The sequence below is a fragment of the Dasypus novemcinctus genome, chromosome 22 (assembly GCF_030445035.2).
Source record: "Dasypus novemcinctus isolate mDasNov1 chromosome 22, mDasNov1.1.hap2, whole genome shotgun sequence".
In the NCBI taxonomy this organism is placed as follows: domain Eukaryota; kingdom Metazoa; phylum Chordata; class Mammalia; order Cingulata; family Dasypodidae; genus Dasypus; species Dasypus novemcinctus.
Genome location: NC_080694.1, coordinates 43,004,547 through 43,021,935, shown reverse-complemented (window position 1 = coordinate 43,021,935; position 17,389 = coordinate 43,004,547). Strand labels below are relative to the sequence as shown.

At 40.0% G+C, this 17,389-nt stretch overlaps 1 protein-coding gene across 2 annotated transcripts; it reads right to left on the bottom strand.

Moving 5' to 3' along the window:
• Positions 1–8,436: 8,436 nt before the first annotated feature.
• LOC101423599 (transmembrane protein 14C) lies at positions 8,437–15,573 on the bottom strand. Of its 2 annotated transcripts, none has more exons than XM_012518996.4 (6): positions 15,428–15,573; positions 14,423–14,496; positions 14,015–14,091; positions 13,116–13,217; positions 9,901–9,988; positions 8,437–8,969 (listed from the first exon to the last, which is right to left on the bottom strand). In XM_012518996.4, exons 2-6 carry the CDS (start codon positions 14,443–14,445, stop codon positions 8,912–8,914), a joined length of 348 nt encoding a protein of 115 aa, XP_012374450.1. In that variant the 5' UTR covers positions 14,446–14,496; positions 15,428–15,573; the 3' UTR covers positions 8,437–8,911. The 2 variants fall into 2 exon arrangements, with proteins under 2 accessions (XP_012374450.1, XP_023439971.1); XM_023584203.3 differs by having other exon boundaries at positions 15,371–15,509.
• Positions 15,574–17,389: the final 1,816 nt, after the last annotated feature.

Below are 17,389 nucleotides of genomic sequence, written 5' to 3'. Positions count from 1 at the left end.
ATTAAAAGAATTATTCATCATGATGAAGGGGGCTTTATATCAGGCATGCAAGGGTAGTTCAACACAAGAAAATCAATCAGCATAAAAAACCACAATAATAAATCAAAGAAGAAAAATCACATGATCTTATCAATTGACACAGAAAAGGCATTTAACAAACACAGCATCCTTTCTTGATAAAAATACTACAAAAGATAGGAATTAAAGGAAACTTTCTCAACATTATAAAGTCCATATATGAAAAACCCACCACTAACACTGTACACAATTATGAAAGACTGAAAACTTTCCCGTTAAGATCAGGGACAAGACAAGGATACCCACTGTCACCACTCTTGTTCAATATAGTGCTAGAGGTTCTAGCTAGAGCAATCAGGCAAGAAAAAGAAATAAAAGGCATCCAAATCGGAAAGGAAGAAGCAAAACTTTCACTATTTGCAGATGGTATGATTCTATGTCTAGAAAGTCCCCAAAAACCTACAACAAAGTTGCTAAAGCTAATAAACAATTTCAGTAGAGTGTCAGAATATAAGACCAATATGCAAAAATCAGTGATGTTTCTACACACTAGTAATGCACAATCTGAGGAGGAAGTCAGGGGAAAAATTCCATTCATAATAGCAACTAAAAGAATCAAATATTTAGGAATAAACTTAACCAAGGATGTAAAGCACTTGTATTCAGAAACCTATAATGCATTGTTAAAATTTTAAAAAGTCCTACATAATTGGAACACATGGATCAGAAGATTAAATATCATTAACATGTCAATTCTACCCAAATTGACATACAGACTCAACGCAATTCCAATGAAAAATTCCACCAGCATTTTTTAAACAAATGGCAAATACAATTATCAGATTTATCTGGAAGGGTAAGAGGACCCGAATAGCCAGAAGCATCTTAAAAAGGAAAAGTGAAGTTGGAGGACTCTTAATTCCAGACTTTAAATCATATTACCTAGCTACAGTGCTAAAAATAGCATGGTACTGGCATAAAGACAGACAAACAGACCCTCACATGTATGGCCAAGTGATTTTTGACAAGCCTGTCAAACTCACCTAGCTGGGACAGAACAGTCTATTCAACAAATGATGCTGGGAGAACTAGATAGCCACAGCCAGAGAAAGAAAGAAGACCCCTATCTCACACCTTATACAAAAATTATCTTGGGAAGTGGATTTGGCTCAATGGATAAAGCGTTCGCCTACCACATGGGAGGTCCAGGGTTCAAACCCAGGGCCTCCTGACCCATGTGGTGAACTGGCCCACACGCAGTGTTGATGCTCAAGGAATGCCGTGCCACGCAGGGGTATCCCCCGCATAGGGGAGTCCTACATGCAAGGAGTATGCCCAGTAAGGAGAGCTGCCCCAAGCAAAAAAAGTGCAGCCTGCCCAGGGGTTGCATCGCACACACGGAGAGCTGATGCAGCAAGATGATGCAACAAAAAGAGACACAGATTCCTGGTGCTGCTGTCAAGAATACAAGCTGACACAGAATACACAGCAAATGGACAGAGAGAGCAGACAACTGGGGGGCAGAAGGGTAGGAGAGAGAATTAAATAAAAAACAAATCTTAAAAAAATAATAATAATAACTCAAAATGGATCCAAGACCCAATTATAAATGCAAGTACCATAAAGCTCCTAGAAGAAGATGTAGGGAAACATCTTCAAGACCTGGTGGTACATGGTGGATTCTTAACCCTTACACCGAAAGCATGAGCAACAAAAGGACTTTATCAAGAAGGTGGGAAGGCAGTCCACTCAATGGGAAAAAATATTTGGAAACCACATATCTGATAAGGGTTTGATTTCCACTCTATATAAAAAGAGCATACAACTCAACAATAAAAAAGCAAGCAATCTAATTTAAAAACGGGAAAAAGATTTAGAGACACTTCTCCAAAGAGGAAATTACAAATGGCCAAAATGCACATGAAAAAATGTTACATATCACTAGCTATTAGAAAAATGCAAATCAAAGCAACAATGAGATATCACCACATAGAACAGTCATTATTAAAAAACCAGACAACATTTAAGTGCTGGAGAGGATGTGGTGAAATAGGAACACTCCTTCGCTGTTGGTGGGATTGTGAAATGGTGCATGCAGCCTGTGGAAGACAGTTTGGCAGTTCCTCAAGAAGCTAAATATAGAACTGCCATATGATCCAGCAATTCCTCTACAAGGAATATATCCAAAAGAACGAAAAACTATGACACGAACAGACATCTGCACACTGATGTTGACAGTGGCATTATTCACAATTGCCAAAAGATGGAAACAACCCAAGTGTCCATCAACCAATGAATGGATAAACAAAATGTGGTATATACATACAATGGAATACTCTACAGCAGTAAGAAGAAATGAAATTGGGACCCATATAACAACATGGATGAATCTTGAAGACATTATACTAAGCAAAGTAAGGCAGACACAAAAGGACAAATATGCATGGTCTCATATACAGGAATAAACATGTGGAGTTAAAACCTAGAGTATAGGTTATGAGGAAATAAGAGGAAGGTTGAGAAGAACTACTTATGCTTAATGTATGCAGTTTTAATTAACTTATCTGTTAAAGTGTGGAAATGGATAGAGCTGATGGTAACAAATTATAGTGAGTAGCAACTAGTTTGTAAATTCGATTGTGGCAGAAAAGGTTAGTCTAGGGAAATAAATGTCAATTGGAAGAAAGCTTAAGAATAATCTAGGGGGAAACGGACTTTGGCCCAGTGGTTAGGGCATCCATCTACCACATGGGAGGTCCGCGGTTCAAACCCCGGGCCTCCTTGACCCGTGTGGGGCTGGCCCATGCGCAGTGCTGATGCGCGCAAGGAGTGCCGTGCCATGCAGGGGTGTCCCCCGCATAGGGGAGCCCCACGCGCAAGGAGTGCACCCGGAAGGAGAGCCGCCCAGCGCGAAAGAGAGTGCAGCCTGCCCAGGAATGGCGCCGCCCACACTTCCCTTTCCGCTGACGACAACAGAAGCGGACAAAGAAACAAGACGCAGCAAATAGACACAGAGAACAGACAACGGGGGGGGGAGGGGGATTAAATAAATAAATAAATCTTAAAAAAAAAAAAAAAGAATAATCTAGGGATTGAATAGCACAGGCAACCCAGAGGTGGATGAGAGTTGTGCTTGAGGGTGTGGGTGCATTGTTCTGTGAGCTGGAGCAGATGATGTGTACCACTGCTGCAGAGTTGTGGGAAAGTGGAGAGGTATGGGAGGACTGCAATTGGTATGACCTGTGGACTACGGTAAACAGCAGTGCTGTGCTATTCTTGTGTCAATGCCAAGGATGTACTGTGTTGATGGTGGAGGTGTATAAAGGAGGTGTGCCAGATGTGCGCTGTGTACCGTGGTTGGTGGTGGTAGTCTGATGACAGTCTCACGATCTGTGGTGGGCGTTCCACTGCATTGTGGTGTGTTGGTGGGGGGTGTTGAGTGGGAGCTCTTCACATATGTATGATTGTTTTGCAAGTTCACACTCTCTGTAAAAAAAATATATTTTTCAGAAGATAGGGTGGGTTGGGGGGAAAATAAACTAAACGTAAGATAGGGATTATAGTTAGTAGTAATATTTTGACGATGCTCCTGCATAACAAATGCTGTAACAAATGTTTCACAGCAATTCAAAGTACTGATGGAGGGATGATGTACGAGACCTCTGTATGATGTTATGTATGTTTACTCTGTAAGTACACAATCTTTACTATACACTTATTGTTTATGCATGTTTATGTACAATCTTTACTATACACTTATCATTTATGCATGTTCATGTATGAATAATATACTTCAATTAAAAAAATACATTAAAAAAAACCCCACAAAGCTACAGTGGTCAAAACAGCATGGTACTAGCACTAAGACAGAATATATTCCAATGAAATTAAACTGTGAGTTCAGAAATTAATCCTCATATCTATGAGGTAAGAAGAGTCTCATCAATAAAATTTGCTGGAAAAATTAGATATCCATTTGCAAAATAATGAAATTAAGCCCCTTCTTCACACTATATACAAAAATTAAAATGGTCAAAGATCTAAACATACAAAGGAGGATGATAAAACTCCTAAAAGAAAACATAGGGAAGCAACTTCAGCACCTTGTTAGACAATGGTGTCTTAAGACTTTACACCAAAATCATAAAAAAAGATAAAAAATAGGTAAGTGGTATTTCATCAAAATTTAAAACTTTTGTGCATCAAAAGAGTTTATCATGAAAGTAAAAACACAACTTGCAGAATGGGAGATCACGTATTTGTTAAGGGTTTAATATCCAGAATATATATAGAACTCCTTCAAGTCAACAACCCAAAGACAACTCTATTTAAAAATGGGCAAAAGGGTTGAATAGACATTTTCTCCAAAGAAGGCATACGAATGGCCAAAAAGCACATGAAAAGATGCTCAACACTATTAGCCAACAGAGATATGCAGATCAAAAACCACAATGAAATACCATTTAATAAACAGAAAACAACTACTGTTAGAGGGGATGCAAAGAAATTGAGCATTTTGTTGGGAGAATGTAAAAATGGCACAGCCATTGTTGGAAAAGTTTGGCAATTCCTCAGAAATTTAAGGATAAAACTACCATATGATCCTGCAATTCCACTTCTAGATATACCATAAAATTGAAAGCAGGGATTCTAACAGATACTTGTATACCAATGCTCATAACAGCATTATTCACAATTGCAAAAAGATGGAAGACACTCAAGTATCCATCAACAGATGGATAAAGGAAATGTGGGACATACACACAATGGAATATTATTTAAGTAGAAGAAGGGATGAAGTTTTGAGACATGCTGCACCATGGATGACCCTTGAAAATGCTCAGTGAACTAAGTAAGGTGCATAAGGACAAATATTACTTGTCATTTACATGAAATAGCTAGAAATACTAATTACACAGAGACAGAAAGTAAATTAGAGCTTGCCAGAGGACAGGACAAGGAAAGGAAGGAGTTGTTTTTGCTTGGTGGGTATAGTGTTTGAGCTTAGTGTTTTTGAATAAAAATTTTTTAAAAACAAAAACTAAGGAAATCTAATAATACGGAATTTAGTTAATAATAAATTAATATCAGTTCATTATTTTAAAAAATACACCACACTAACATAGCATGTTAATAGAAAAATCAAGTGCAGAGTATTTGGGAAGCTTGTACTATCTCAAATTTTCTATAAATCTGTTAAAAATAAAGCACTTTTTTGGCTCTATGAACTAGAGCAACTGTATGTCACTATTATAAGGTAGTAAGAGCATGGTGATGCATGGGACTAATACAACTGATGTAACTTATGGACTATAGTTAACAGCAATATTGTAATATTCTTGTACCAATGTCAAAGAAGGTACTATAAATCAACTCTAAGGGTTAATAGGGGTTACGGAGTTTTTTCTTTTGGATTAAGGAAAACATTCAAAGGTTTACTGAGACAATGACTGCACAACTGTGATAAAACTGAGAGCCACTGAGTGGACACTTTGGATAGACTGTGCAAGGCATGAGACTGTATAACAAGATGGACGGTGATTAACAGTAAAAATATAAGAATGTACTCTCATGAACTATTAACAAATGCACAATGCTAATACTTATTATTAATAATGGAAAATATATACTAAATGTACACTATGGACCATAGTTGGTTTAACAGTCTGGTGATGTTCTTCCTTAATGTGTAAAAAATGTTCCAGAACAATGTGAGGTGGTGGTGGTGGCGGGGTATATGGGAATTAATTATTATTAACTAAATTCCGTATTATGCATGATTGTTTTGTAAGCTCACTTTTCTAAAAATAGATTAAAAAAAAAAGCATTCTTGAAAAAGTAGATTTGACTAATCCATCTATTCAGTAACTACTTACTAAGTCCCTTCTATGTTATAGGTATAGAACACATGGTAATAAGAGTCATTTTTTCTGCCTTCATAGAATATACTTCCCAGAGGCAGACTTTAAATACCCATAAAAAATGTGTATTTGCAAATTGTGATTGGTGCTGTAAGAAAAACAGAATAAGACAGATCAACAGGGGCATATTAATACATTGAGATGCTACTGAATGGTTTGAAGTCTAGGAGTCTGACTACATTTGAAATATGCTTCTGCCTGCTGGGTAGAGAATTATCAAGACAATGTATGAAAGCAAGGAGTCATATTAGAAGATTACTTAAATAATTCAGGTAAAAGCACATTTGAACTTGGATGTTAGTAAATGATAGGGAAGACAACTGATTATAGCTATTGATCAGAAAGCTATTGATTTTTGGTGTTCTCTTTGCCTGCTCCTTTATAGAGCTTTCTCATTCATTCTAACAGGTTTTCAGCTGATTGTCTAGATTTTCTAGATAAACAATTTATCAGCTATAAAAAAAAAAAAACCTTTCTTTTCTTTTCTTTCCCAGTATTAATTTATACCTCTCATTTGTCTTGCTTTAATGCTTTGTCTAGTGTCCCTAGAACAATATTCAATCTTGGCAGTGACAGCAAATATTCTATTATTCCTAACAAAATAAACCTACAGCACTTTTTTAAAGCGGTAGCTAACAAAAACCGAAGGCAATTATCATGCCTGAGTGCGTCAACAGAAAGTCATTTTGTTCAGATCAGATTGAATAATATCTAATTGATATCTAATTAGAAAATACAGATGAAAAAAGTTCCCATTCATAATAGTAACTATAAAATATACAAGTCTTAGTAGAAATGCAAAAACTATATGAATAAAGCTCTAATATGTTGCTGTAGGACATTTAAAAAAACAAACCTGAATGAAATGAAGGGACATATTAAGTTCCAGGATTACAGAATAAATATTTTAAAGCCTTCAATTTCACCCAAACTTAAAATTCAATGCAATCATAACGAAAATCCACAGTAATTTTTTTTTTTAAAGGAAGTACTAGAGATTGAACCGGGACCTCATATATGCAAAGCAAGTGCTCAACCACTGAGCGAAACCCACTCCACTGAATAAATTTTAAAAATTTAGCATAAAAGGGGAATTCTAAAATTCATCTGGAAACGTGTCAAGAACAATCTGAATAGTAACAAGAACAGAAGACTTGCCTTACCAAATATCAAAATACAGTACAAAGCTATAGTGATTAATGTAATTGCAACGGGACAGAAGACAAATAGATCCATGGATGAGACTACAAATACCTTTATGATTTGTCCCAAATAAGGAAATTCAGGTCATAGTAAACATGGCATTTCAAAACAATGAAAAAAGAATAGACTATTCAAATAAATAATGTTGATGCAATGGCTTTGTATTAAATATAAAATAATTCAATTAGGTACTAATTTGCATCTTCACAAAATAAATGCTAACGGCATTAAAGTTAGAAATCTCAAAAATAAAACTATAAAAATACTGAAGGGGAAAAGATGTGGCTCACGTGGTTGAGTTCCCGCCTCCCACATGGGAGGTCCTGGGTTCAGTCCCTGGTGCCTCCTGGAAGGAAAAAATAAATAAAAAGCAAAACAAAAAGCCAACTCAGGGAAGCCAATGTGGCTCAGTGGTTGAGCACCTGCTTCCCACATACGAGGTCGCGGATTCAATCTCAGCCCCCGGTACCTTAAAAAATAAACAAACAAATAAAAAACTAAAAGAGAATTTTTTTGTGGAGCAGGTGTAGCTCAGTGGTTGAGCACCTGCTTATATGAGGTCCTGGGTACAATCTCTGGGACCTCCCCACTCCCCTCGCCCCCAAAAATGGGAATTTTATTTTAAAGTCTTGGAAATGCTGCATGCTTTTCTAGGCAAGACACAAAATCTAGGAAAAGTGTAATAAATTTATTCCATAAAAATTCTAATTTCTGCTTGACAAAAAAAAAACAAACCCCAAAAAACACTGTAAAGTCGAAAGACAACCAGAGGAAAATATTTGAGATATAAGACAACAAATTTTATAAGTCTCACAGACCAAGAAGAAAACCAAAATACAAAAACATGGGCAGAGGTATAAAAAGATACTTAATAACTCACAATTAAATAATAAAAACAGTAAGATAATATTTCTGGCTTAGATCAGGGGTTGGCAAACTATGGTCATGGGCCAAATTCAACCCATTGTCTATTTTTGTACAGCCAGCAAGCAAAGAATGGTTTTTACAGTTTTAAATGGTTAAAAAATTTTAAAGTCCAGCATCTAGTTAGTGTGTCCAGTATAGAACCAGGAATTCAAGGTCTGGACAGGTCTTCTAATTTCACAGTTAGAGTAACGAAAATTTCACTTTTTCCCCCCTATGTAATCCTAATCTTTGAAACACTCACTACAGATCATTTTTTAAAACAAGCTTCAGTACAATTTTTAATCAAGTAATATTAACAAAATACTTCTTCTATGTCCACATTTCATTGCATTCTAGACAGCTCTGGCAATGAAGATACCACAGAAAATATTAGAGTAAAACTTTATTTTCATTCATATTTCATTTAACATTATTTCAAGTTAGGTTTTGCTTGAAGAGGAGCATAATAACAGATATCCTAAATCTCATATGACATTGTTTTCATACTGTTCCGCTGAATGAGGCACCGGGTTTCAGGGCCCCCACACTGACATCTAACATTTCACCCCTTGAGATTTTACCTCTAGATACAGAAAAAAAAACTAACATCAATATATAAGAATCAAGTTGCATGAGGGTACATTAATTAGCTCTTGTGTTACATACTTGCCAATTCTATAGGGCTGTCATGATGATGAATCATTTTGTTTTCCTCCCACAAAGTTCAAGGTCAATTTTTGGTTTGGTTTTTAGTAAAATGTCAGAATATATAAAAATGCTGCACTTATTTCACTAAATACATTAAAAATAGTGGGAGTCTGGCAATTTTTAATTCTTCATTATGAGTCCAAGCTGAAATATGACTATTTTTGATGCGGTCCATTGAACATGCTAATTCCAAGTTTGGCGACCATCAGCAAACTGTTTCAAAAAAAACACATAAACAAAGTCAGGTGAAAGAACAGGTAGTCAGTCAGCTTTCTTTTTTAAGGGACTAGGATTCTGCAGGTTCCTCGTAACTGCATAATGAGGCAGAACATTTAGAGGTGTCATTTTCATCCCCGGAAGCACCAAGTGGGGAGGGAATGCCAGGGGCAGGCTTGCACTGCTGACAGGTGGACTGGCGTTGCTAATCAACTGCCAGTAATCTGAAGTGGTGAAGAAACAGAAGGCAAGAGAGATCAGAGGCTCCCACAGTTACAGGATGAGTTAATGGTAAAGTCAGGATGAGCTCTCCAGCCTCCCATTTTACTGCTCTTGGTTGTCATCTACACTGACACTTTTGTTTAAGTATAAAATACTATGCTTGACAGCATAACTAAGATCAAAGTCAGGTAAACAATGTTTTTCTGAAGTAGATTTTTATAATTCCCCTACCTTCCTAGTATATTATACTTAAGGACCAAATTTTTAAAAACAATTTGATTTGGGTTTCATAACCAAAGTTAACTGGAAAGTAGGATTCCATCAAAATTTCTTTTTAAAACTTTCATTGGAAAGGATACCCATAAAATTAAGAAATATGGAACCCGGTCTGAAAGTCACATAAAGGGCTGATGCCATGACTGTGACTGAAGCTCCTGCAACTACAGGCAGGAGCCAGGATGGACCACAGTGTAAATCAGAGAAAACCATTTCCACATGAATTAACGTACGTATTTAATTTTGACATTAAGTCAACTACTGTTTTTGTAGCCTTTCCTATTTGAGTATAAATTAAATAATTTCAGTTGATATCCAGCATCAGATATACTGAAACAAGTTAAGTTTTTTAATGCATAGCAATAAACTAAACTGCATATAGGAAAAGAACAAACAAACAACAAAAAAACAGTGTTAAATATAAAAGTACCTGACACCTGCAATTAAGCCTGCAGGCATAAATTTTCCAGAGTGGTAGAATCTCATTCCCATAATGCCAGCCAAAGTTCCAGATGTAACTTATGGAAAACATAAAGAAAAATTGTTAAAAAGCATTGCATCTTATATGGGGAGAAACAAGAGAAGTAACCAAAGCACCGCCATCTTTCAAGGCTCAGGGCCAAGCCCACACCTTCTTCCTTCTAAGGTGAGGGGAGTTTCAGGGCAGCCCCCATCCTTGGGGCTAAGTACAACAATGTAAAGCCCTTCACAGCCAGGCCCGGTCTGCCTTTCCAGCCTCATCTCCCACCACTGTTCTACTGTAAGATGCACACTGCAGCTACAGAAAATTTCCTACAGCTTTCTTCTAAACGGCCACTATTTTTTCATGCCTTGCAGATGCTATTTCCTCTACCCACTCAATATCTATTAAAATTCCCACTATACACCAAGCACCACACTGGGTGCAGGAGAATACGATGGTTATCAAAAACATACTCTGCCCTCATATTGCTTCAAAGTCTGAAGGAACAGACTTTAAAGGATCACATGAATGAAAAATGGGCTACTGGTATAATTAGTGCTATGAAAGTAAGTTAATAGGGGGCTCCAAGCCATTCAGGGAGTTCATGACAGGATTTGCTGAGGAAATGATTGAGCTGAGGTCTGCTGAAGGGGGAGCACATTTCCAGCAGCAATAGTATATGCAGAGACGCTGGTGCAAGGGAGCATGGTACATTCTAAGAACTGAAAGGTAGGTGGAGCATGAGAGCAAGAAAAGGCTAGAGGGGAAAGGGGCCAGACCACACAGGACCCTGAAGGCCACACTGAGGAGTATGACATTCACACGAAGAGCAATGAGAAGTCATTACAGGAGACTTAGCAGAGGGATATGCGACCAGAGTTGCAATTTGTAAATGTGAGTCTAGCTACATCCTGCAGTAGGGAGAACACATTGCAGGGAAACCAGAGCACATATGGTTACCAACTAAGAAACTGCCTCAGGAACACAGGCAAGAGGGAACAACAACTGGGACTAGGATGGTGGCAGCGAAGATGAAGAGATGGGGACAATTTAAGATATGTGCCGATATCTAGAGCAGCATTATTCATGATTGCCAAAAGCTAGGAACCACCCAGCTGTCCATTAATCGATGACTGGATGAACAAACTGTGGTGTATGCACATGATGGAATATGATGCAGCAGTAAGAAGAAATGAAGTCGTGAAGCATATGACAACATGGATGAACCTGGAGGACATTATGTTGAGCAAAGCAGGCCAGACACAAAAGGACAAATACTGTATGATTGTGTTACTAGGAACCAAACATATTGTATAACATATTGTATGATTAAAAAAAAAAAAGTATATGTATCCAGTACATTTAACTAAGAAACGTATGTTTCAAAAAAATAAAAAATAGAATAAAATTTTTAAAAAAGATGTGCTGGAGGCAGTACAGGTAGAATTTGCTGGTGCAGTAGACACCAAGGCTGGGGGAAGATAACAATCAAGACATAAGTGGATGGAGAACGTCAAAGAACAGAGGGGTGTGAAATCATGATGTCAATTTGGGGCATAAGGTTCTGGGAGTTTCAAAAACACCTCAAAGATTTCAAGTGAGCAACTACATATATGTGTAAAGCTTGGAGGAGAGATAATTTGTGAGTTATTTGTATATGAGTGGTATTTAAAGCTATGGGCTTCAACGACATTGTCAAAGGGTTGGAAAATATAAAGACGATAAAAAGGCCAAGCCTTAAGAACCTCAATATTTAAAAGTCAGAAAGGAAGATGGGGCCACATTAGAGAATGAGAAGATAAAAAGGAAAACCAGGACAGTGCTGGGACTGTGCTGAGTTTAGCTAGCAGGACAAGAGAAATGCGGACTGAAAATGTACGCTGGGTTTTCAGAAATACAGGTCAATGGCAGCCTCAGTAATAGCCATTTCCACAAACAAAAGGGGGCAGAGAGTGAGTGAAGAATGTGTGGGAGTGAGGAAATGAAGACAGGACTTGTTTTAATGAAGTTTGTGGAGAGAAAGAAAAGGTCAGGGAAGTAAGCGGAGGTCCTTTGTTTTTTCTTCCTTTTAATGGGTGAGAAATGAGGACATCTGATGATCAATGAGAGGGGGTGATGTAAAAGGGGAAACATAAGACATGGGATAATTGGTAGTTTATCTCCCCCTCCTGGAAGGTGGGAGAGATGAGCATCAAAGCACAGGTGGAGGGACTGCTTTGGAGAAGAGAGGAACAGGGTAAGGGAAGGTTTGGAGATGGATGGCAGGAAGACTGGGCCCATCTGATGACTTTTATTTTTTGTCTTAAGTAGGAGGTAAGTCTTTTGACCAAAATGAGGAAAACACAAAACAAACAAGCAAAAACAACCCAGAGGTTTGAATGTCATTCTGGGGCATAAGAAAGGGAACTGTTAGGCAAAGCTGAGGGCTGGACACTTCCGTCTCCTCAGCACACTCCAAATCAGCCACTGCTGACCTCCCTTCCCCACCCAATGCTGACTTCTACAGAACAGTGTGTTAACATGTCTGCTCTCACTACCATGTATTTAAGGCCAGAACTGCATTTTTTTTTTCATACTGTGGGTTTGTGTGAACACCTAGGTACCCACACTCCAAGCAGTGTCTGACACAGGATGGAACTCAATAAAAATATGCTGAAAGCCAACTCTGATAGGAAGTAACCTTCCCTTTCCCTGAATTCTGTGTCTATGCTGCTCCCAGGGCACTGTCCGCAGTACCACAGTTGCTTTTTATGTCATCTTACTTCCCCTTAAGTTGAAAGCTCCTTGAAAGCAAGACCTATGTCTTATGCATTTAACTTATTGTTAGAGTTAATAAATGATTTTCAAATTGGGAAATAGTAATACTGATACAAATCTAACCCAGACATGAGATATTTTAGGAATGTTCAGACAATTTTCAGTGGGAAACCACAATGGTTAACAAATACTTGCTTTGCACAAGTTTAAAACTAATTTCACTGAGTAAATCTAAATCTGTATATAGAAGATAAACAAAATACAAAACACAAATTCCCCTTATTTTAAAACTTCCCCTAGGACTCTCCAGAAATAGTGAGGCTATTTTCAATGTATAATCTGCCACATCCCACCAAACCAGGGCCTCCTGGTAAAGGATATTCTGGATACATAATGGCAGCAGGGAGACACTGAAGCAGACATACCTAGGAAAACCCAAACGTTCCTTGGGTCCTGAGATAGCTGATAAGCACCCAGGCCTGCTAAACCCCCGAAGAAGAGTCCAGCAGCCAGGGATGGGACACTACCTAGAAGAAAGCAAACACACATGTGACTTGTAATTAACAGAAGCCACCAAACTCCACTTCTCTACAATAGAAAATAGCAAATGGAGCATCTCTCAACACAGTTCCCAAGCAAGCAAATGTTTTGGGGAGTTTGCTATTTTACCAGAAAAGTCAGAGGAATATCACCCATTACTCTCTCCTCTAATAGCCAAGACACTTTGATCTACAGAAAAATGGAGAGCTCCTAACCAGGCCCGATTAATCAATCAAGGGCTGGAACTGTGCATGGGCAGAACCTCCGGTTAATCATGAAAGGAGGCAAAAAGGGTTAGTCAGTTAAAAATTAAAAAAGAAAAAATAGTTGGAGAATTCCAAGATGTGTGTTAGCAAGGATGCAGGCAAGAAAAGGGGGTAGAAACAGGCACCTTCACTGCACACTCACACCAATGAGATTTTAAAAAATGAGTATGTGAAGGCTTGAGGCATCCTTTGGATGGCAGAGCCCAGAGATGGCACTCTGTGGTCCAGAATGATGTGTGGCAGTGAGTGATAATAAAAACCTACCACCACCTCTGCCCAGCTGCTTCAGATAAAGAGGCAAAGATAAATAATTTGACTAGAAGCAAGCCTGGCTTAGCTCAGGCAGATAACCAAAAGGCAAATACAGGAGTTGCTACAGGACTGACAACAAACCTGCACTCAAGCTAGAAAACCTCAAGTAAACTTGACTCAAACAAGACAGCTCCTCAGAGAACCTGAAGACTCACTTTTCACCGGGAACATGAAGATTTTAAGAGGCTAAGTAACTGCAGCCTTACCTGCTTTTACATAACCAATGATCCCACCAGAAGCAACCAGTGCTGCATAGCCAAAGCCAAACCAATGTAAAGGCACTCTGAAAACACAAAAGAAACCAGGGTCTACTATGTTCTAAAACCAAATCATATAAATCTTATTATGGGACTAAAAGGCCATCATTCCAGAACAATCCTCTCACTGTACAATGAGGAAAACAAAGCCCAGAGGGTTTAGATGACTTGCCTAAAGTCAAACAACTAGTTGGTGGTAGAGCCGGGACTCAACTGCAAGTCTCTGGACTACAAGTTCAGCATTCCTCCCACACCCCAAACGGCCCGCAGAGGCCTACTCTTAGGATATTTTTCAGATAAGAAAAGGAACTTTAGTTTTGAAAAACCCCTAGCCATTCCATTCCCATCTGCACTTACCCTGAGCTGGGTTCCTTCTGCATTGTTCCTTTTTCACTCTGTCCAGCAGGGAGACTACACCAGGTCTGCAGTGGCTAGAGAGGGGTGGCATCAGAGACGGTTAAAAGCACAGCTCTCTAGCAGTCATGAGGAAGTGCGTCAGAGTTCCACTGCGTAGTAGCTAAGGGGCCCTGGACAAGTTATGGAACCCAACATTCCTTCATCATCCCATGAGGAGAACAATGGTACCAATTTCCTGGGGATGTCGTAGGCATTCAGTCAGGTAATAAGCAAAAATGCTGAAGACACCAGTCATTTTTGTAACAGTATACACCCACGAGAAACCAAACGAGTCAACCTTCAGCTCTGCAAGGAAAGAGGCTAACCTTTCAACAGCTAGCCCAAGTTGTTATTAAACCAGAAAGCAAATCCCCCCATCTGTGGCTGCTTTTCATCCCTGCCCCAAGAATGAAGTTTTTTCAATACTCAACGTTTGTGAAAACCTTTTAGACGGTGGTTTATTTTTTGCATCCAGTTCATAGTTCTTGTTAGATTGGGGGGACAGAGAAAATACATAAAACATACAAAAATCCCAGACATAATTGCATAGGCCGCTACGCCCTTGGCGAAGTAACTCCTATTTGCTTGAAAAAATGCAGTTTGTATCCAGTGACCTAATAAGGCAAAGCAACACACGAACTTTGCCCCTTTTTTGTTTTGTTTAAAATGATTACTTTTCCACACAAGAGGGAAGGATTGGGCTCGTGCCCGGAGTCACTAATTCGAAGTGTCAACGAGTCATCGCGTTTTTCAAGAGATAGTGCAAGAAATCTCCAAGAAACCAATCCTTACAGCGCAACACGGGTAAGCATTTGCCAAAGAGGCTCAGGATTCCGCAGGGTTCGCAACCGATTTTAAGGAAAACAAAACGCGCAGCTAGGAAAGCACCTCGGACAGGCTAACCCACACCTGGATCACGGGACAAACGCAAGCAGCAGCAGAGCCTCTTAAGTAATCCTCAGGTACCTGCACCACTCTCCCGAAGGTCAGCGCTGGACCACCGGGAAGCCGAGGTCTTGGGGCGAAGAGTCACAGACCCGCCGGAAAGGTCGCCGCAGAGCTGCGTACCGGGGCGTGGCGGGACGCCTTGCGCGCCCTCGGCAAGGGGGTGTGGCCTGGCGGCCCGAAGCGCACCCGGCGCACGGGGGCGTGGTCTGGCGTGGGGGCGTGGCCGAGCGTGGGGGCGAGGCCTGACGGCCCGAAGCGCGCCCTGCGTACGGAGGCGTGGCGTGGCGTGGGGGCGTGGCGCGACGGCAGGCGCGCTCTTCCTTTTGGGAGTTTGAGTAGGAGTCGTGCACTCGGCTGACAGGCGCCGTGCGCGTCTCAATTCTCGCGGTGGCTCAGAGCCGAAAACCGGGAACCGGTGTACGAGGGGCCACAGGACCGGCCCCGGCGGAGGAGGCGGTCCCCGGTGCGGGAGGGAGGCGCGTGGGGCTGTGTTCCGTCTTTCCCTTCGATAGCGGATCGCTGGGAACGCAAGGGAGCGCCCTCGTGCTGTTAGGATTAGTCCCGAGACCGGGCGCTGAGCAGATGCGCCTTACCCGGGAGGAGCACCACTCCAGCCCGAACACGTTGTTTGCTTTACGGAAGGGGACTGCTTTCAGCCTGCAGAGAGTTTGGTGGCCTCGGGCGGGTAAACGTGGCTCATTTAGGTGTTCTTGTTGGTTTTAGGGAGTGGGTTACTTGAGAAGCATCTTGAAGAACAGGGATGAGTTAAACAATTACCAAGGCCTCCGTGCATGCCCCCCGTGTCCACCACATGACGTCCCCGCTCCCCCTCCACATCTGCTTCTCTTCCCTGCCTTTCCTAAGCTACAGTTCACTTATTTGCGCCACACCAAAGTTTGGGTGTCATCCTTGACTTGTCCTCCTTCACGCGCTACATCTACAAGTACCAACATGGCTAAGTCTCACAAATACAATCGAGTGTAAAAAGCAAATGGTAAAGCGTACAGACCGTTTAAAAGAAAAACCTCACTTGCAGCAGCACTTATCTTCAAGAAAACCATAGCAGGCATGCAGACTCCCACCTGAACGGTGGACAAGGGTACTTGTCTTAACCAAGTGGGAATGGATTTGGAGACTAATCCAATTTAGGCCGGTGCGTGCTTCAAACCTTAGTTATTATATTTACATTACACTTGCCCTTTCCCCTTAGACTTAAAGAAATTGAACCTCGGAGGTTAAGTAAATTGCTTATAAAATTTGACGTTGGCAGAACTGTTACTTAAAATAAAGTCTGCCTGACTTCTATACCTACACTTTTTTTTTTTTTTTTAACACCAGGAAGGTCTATGGGACCCCATGTTGCCTCTTGGGGTGTAATCCCTCAAACAAAACACACAGCCCTTCTGTGTGTGCAGTCCATCAAAATATATCATAAAACAAAGGATTTGGTGTCTTCCCTATTTCAATTAGTCTCAGAATAAATTAGATAATGATTTGTGTTTGGTAATGTTTCAAACTGGTATGAACATCTTTTAGGAAGCAATACGGCTCTTAACTAGGAACCCTCTGCATTACTGGATCCCTGAACCACAAATGTGTCAGTGGAGTGTGACAAGTTTGTGTAAGGGACTTTTTTAGTCTCTTATTACTGGGCCTATTTCAGAAAGAGGCCTTGAGCTAGGACTGTGTCTACTGGGTACACACCTACATACATACCCAGTGCAGTGGAAACCATCTGCCACAACAGAAGAGATTGTGAAAAAGGAGTAGCACTTGTGTTTAAGCATTGTTTTATCACTTTTCTGTTTTATGTGTTGACTTTGCAAATTAACAGACTTCCAAATAAAAAATATCAAAATCCCAAAGTTGCAGTGTGTGGATTCAATTAATGTCTATCAAGTAGCCATAACAATACCAATTCCTAGGTCTTATGGCATACTTTATAACATTTTTTTTTATCAAATCAATTTAATCGATACA

Excerpts from the sequence above, each read along its gene's own strand:
- LOC101423599 (XM_012518996.4), bottom strand. The coding sequence starts at position 14,445 with ATGCAGAAGGAACCCAGCTCAGG. Across the intron at positions 14,092-14,422 it reads CAGAAGGAACCCAGCTCAGG|AGTGCCTTTACATTGGTTTG; the intron begins GTAAGTGCAGAT and ends TTGTGTTTTCAG. Across the intron at positions 8,970-9,900 it reads GGCTTAATTGCAGGTGTCAG|TTTGCTGATGGTCGCCAAAC; the intron begins GTACTTTTATAT and ends TTTTTGAAACAG.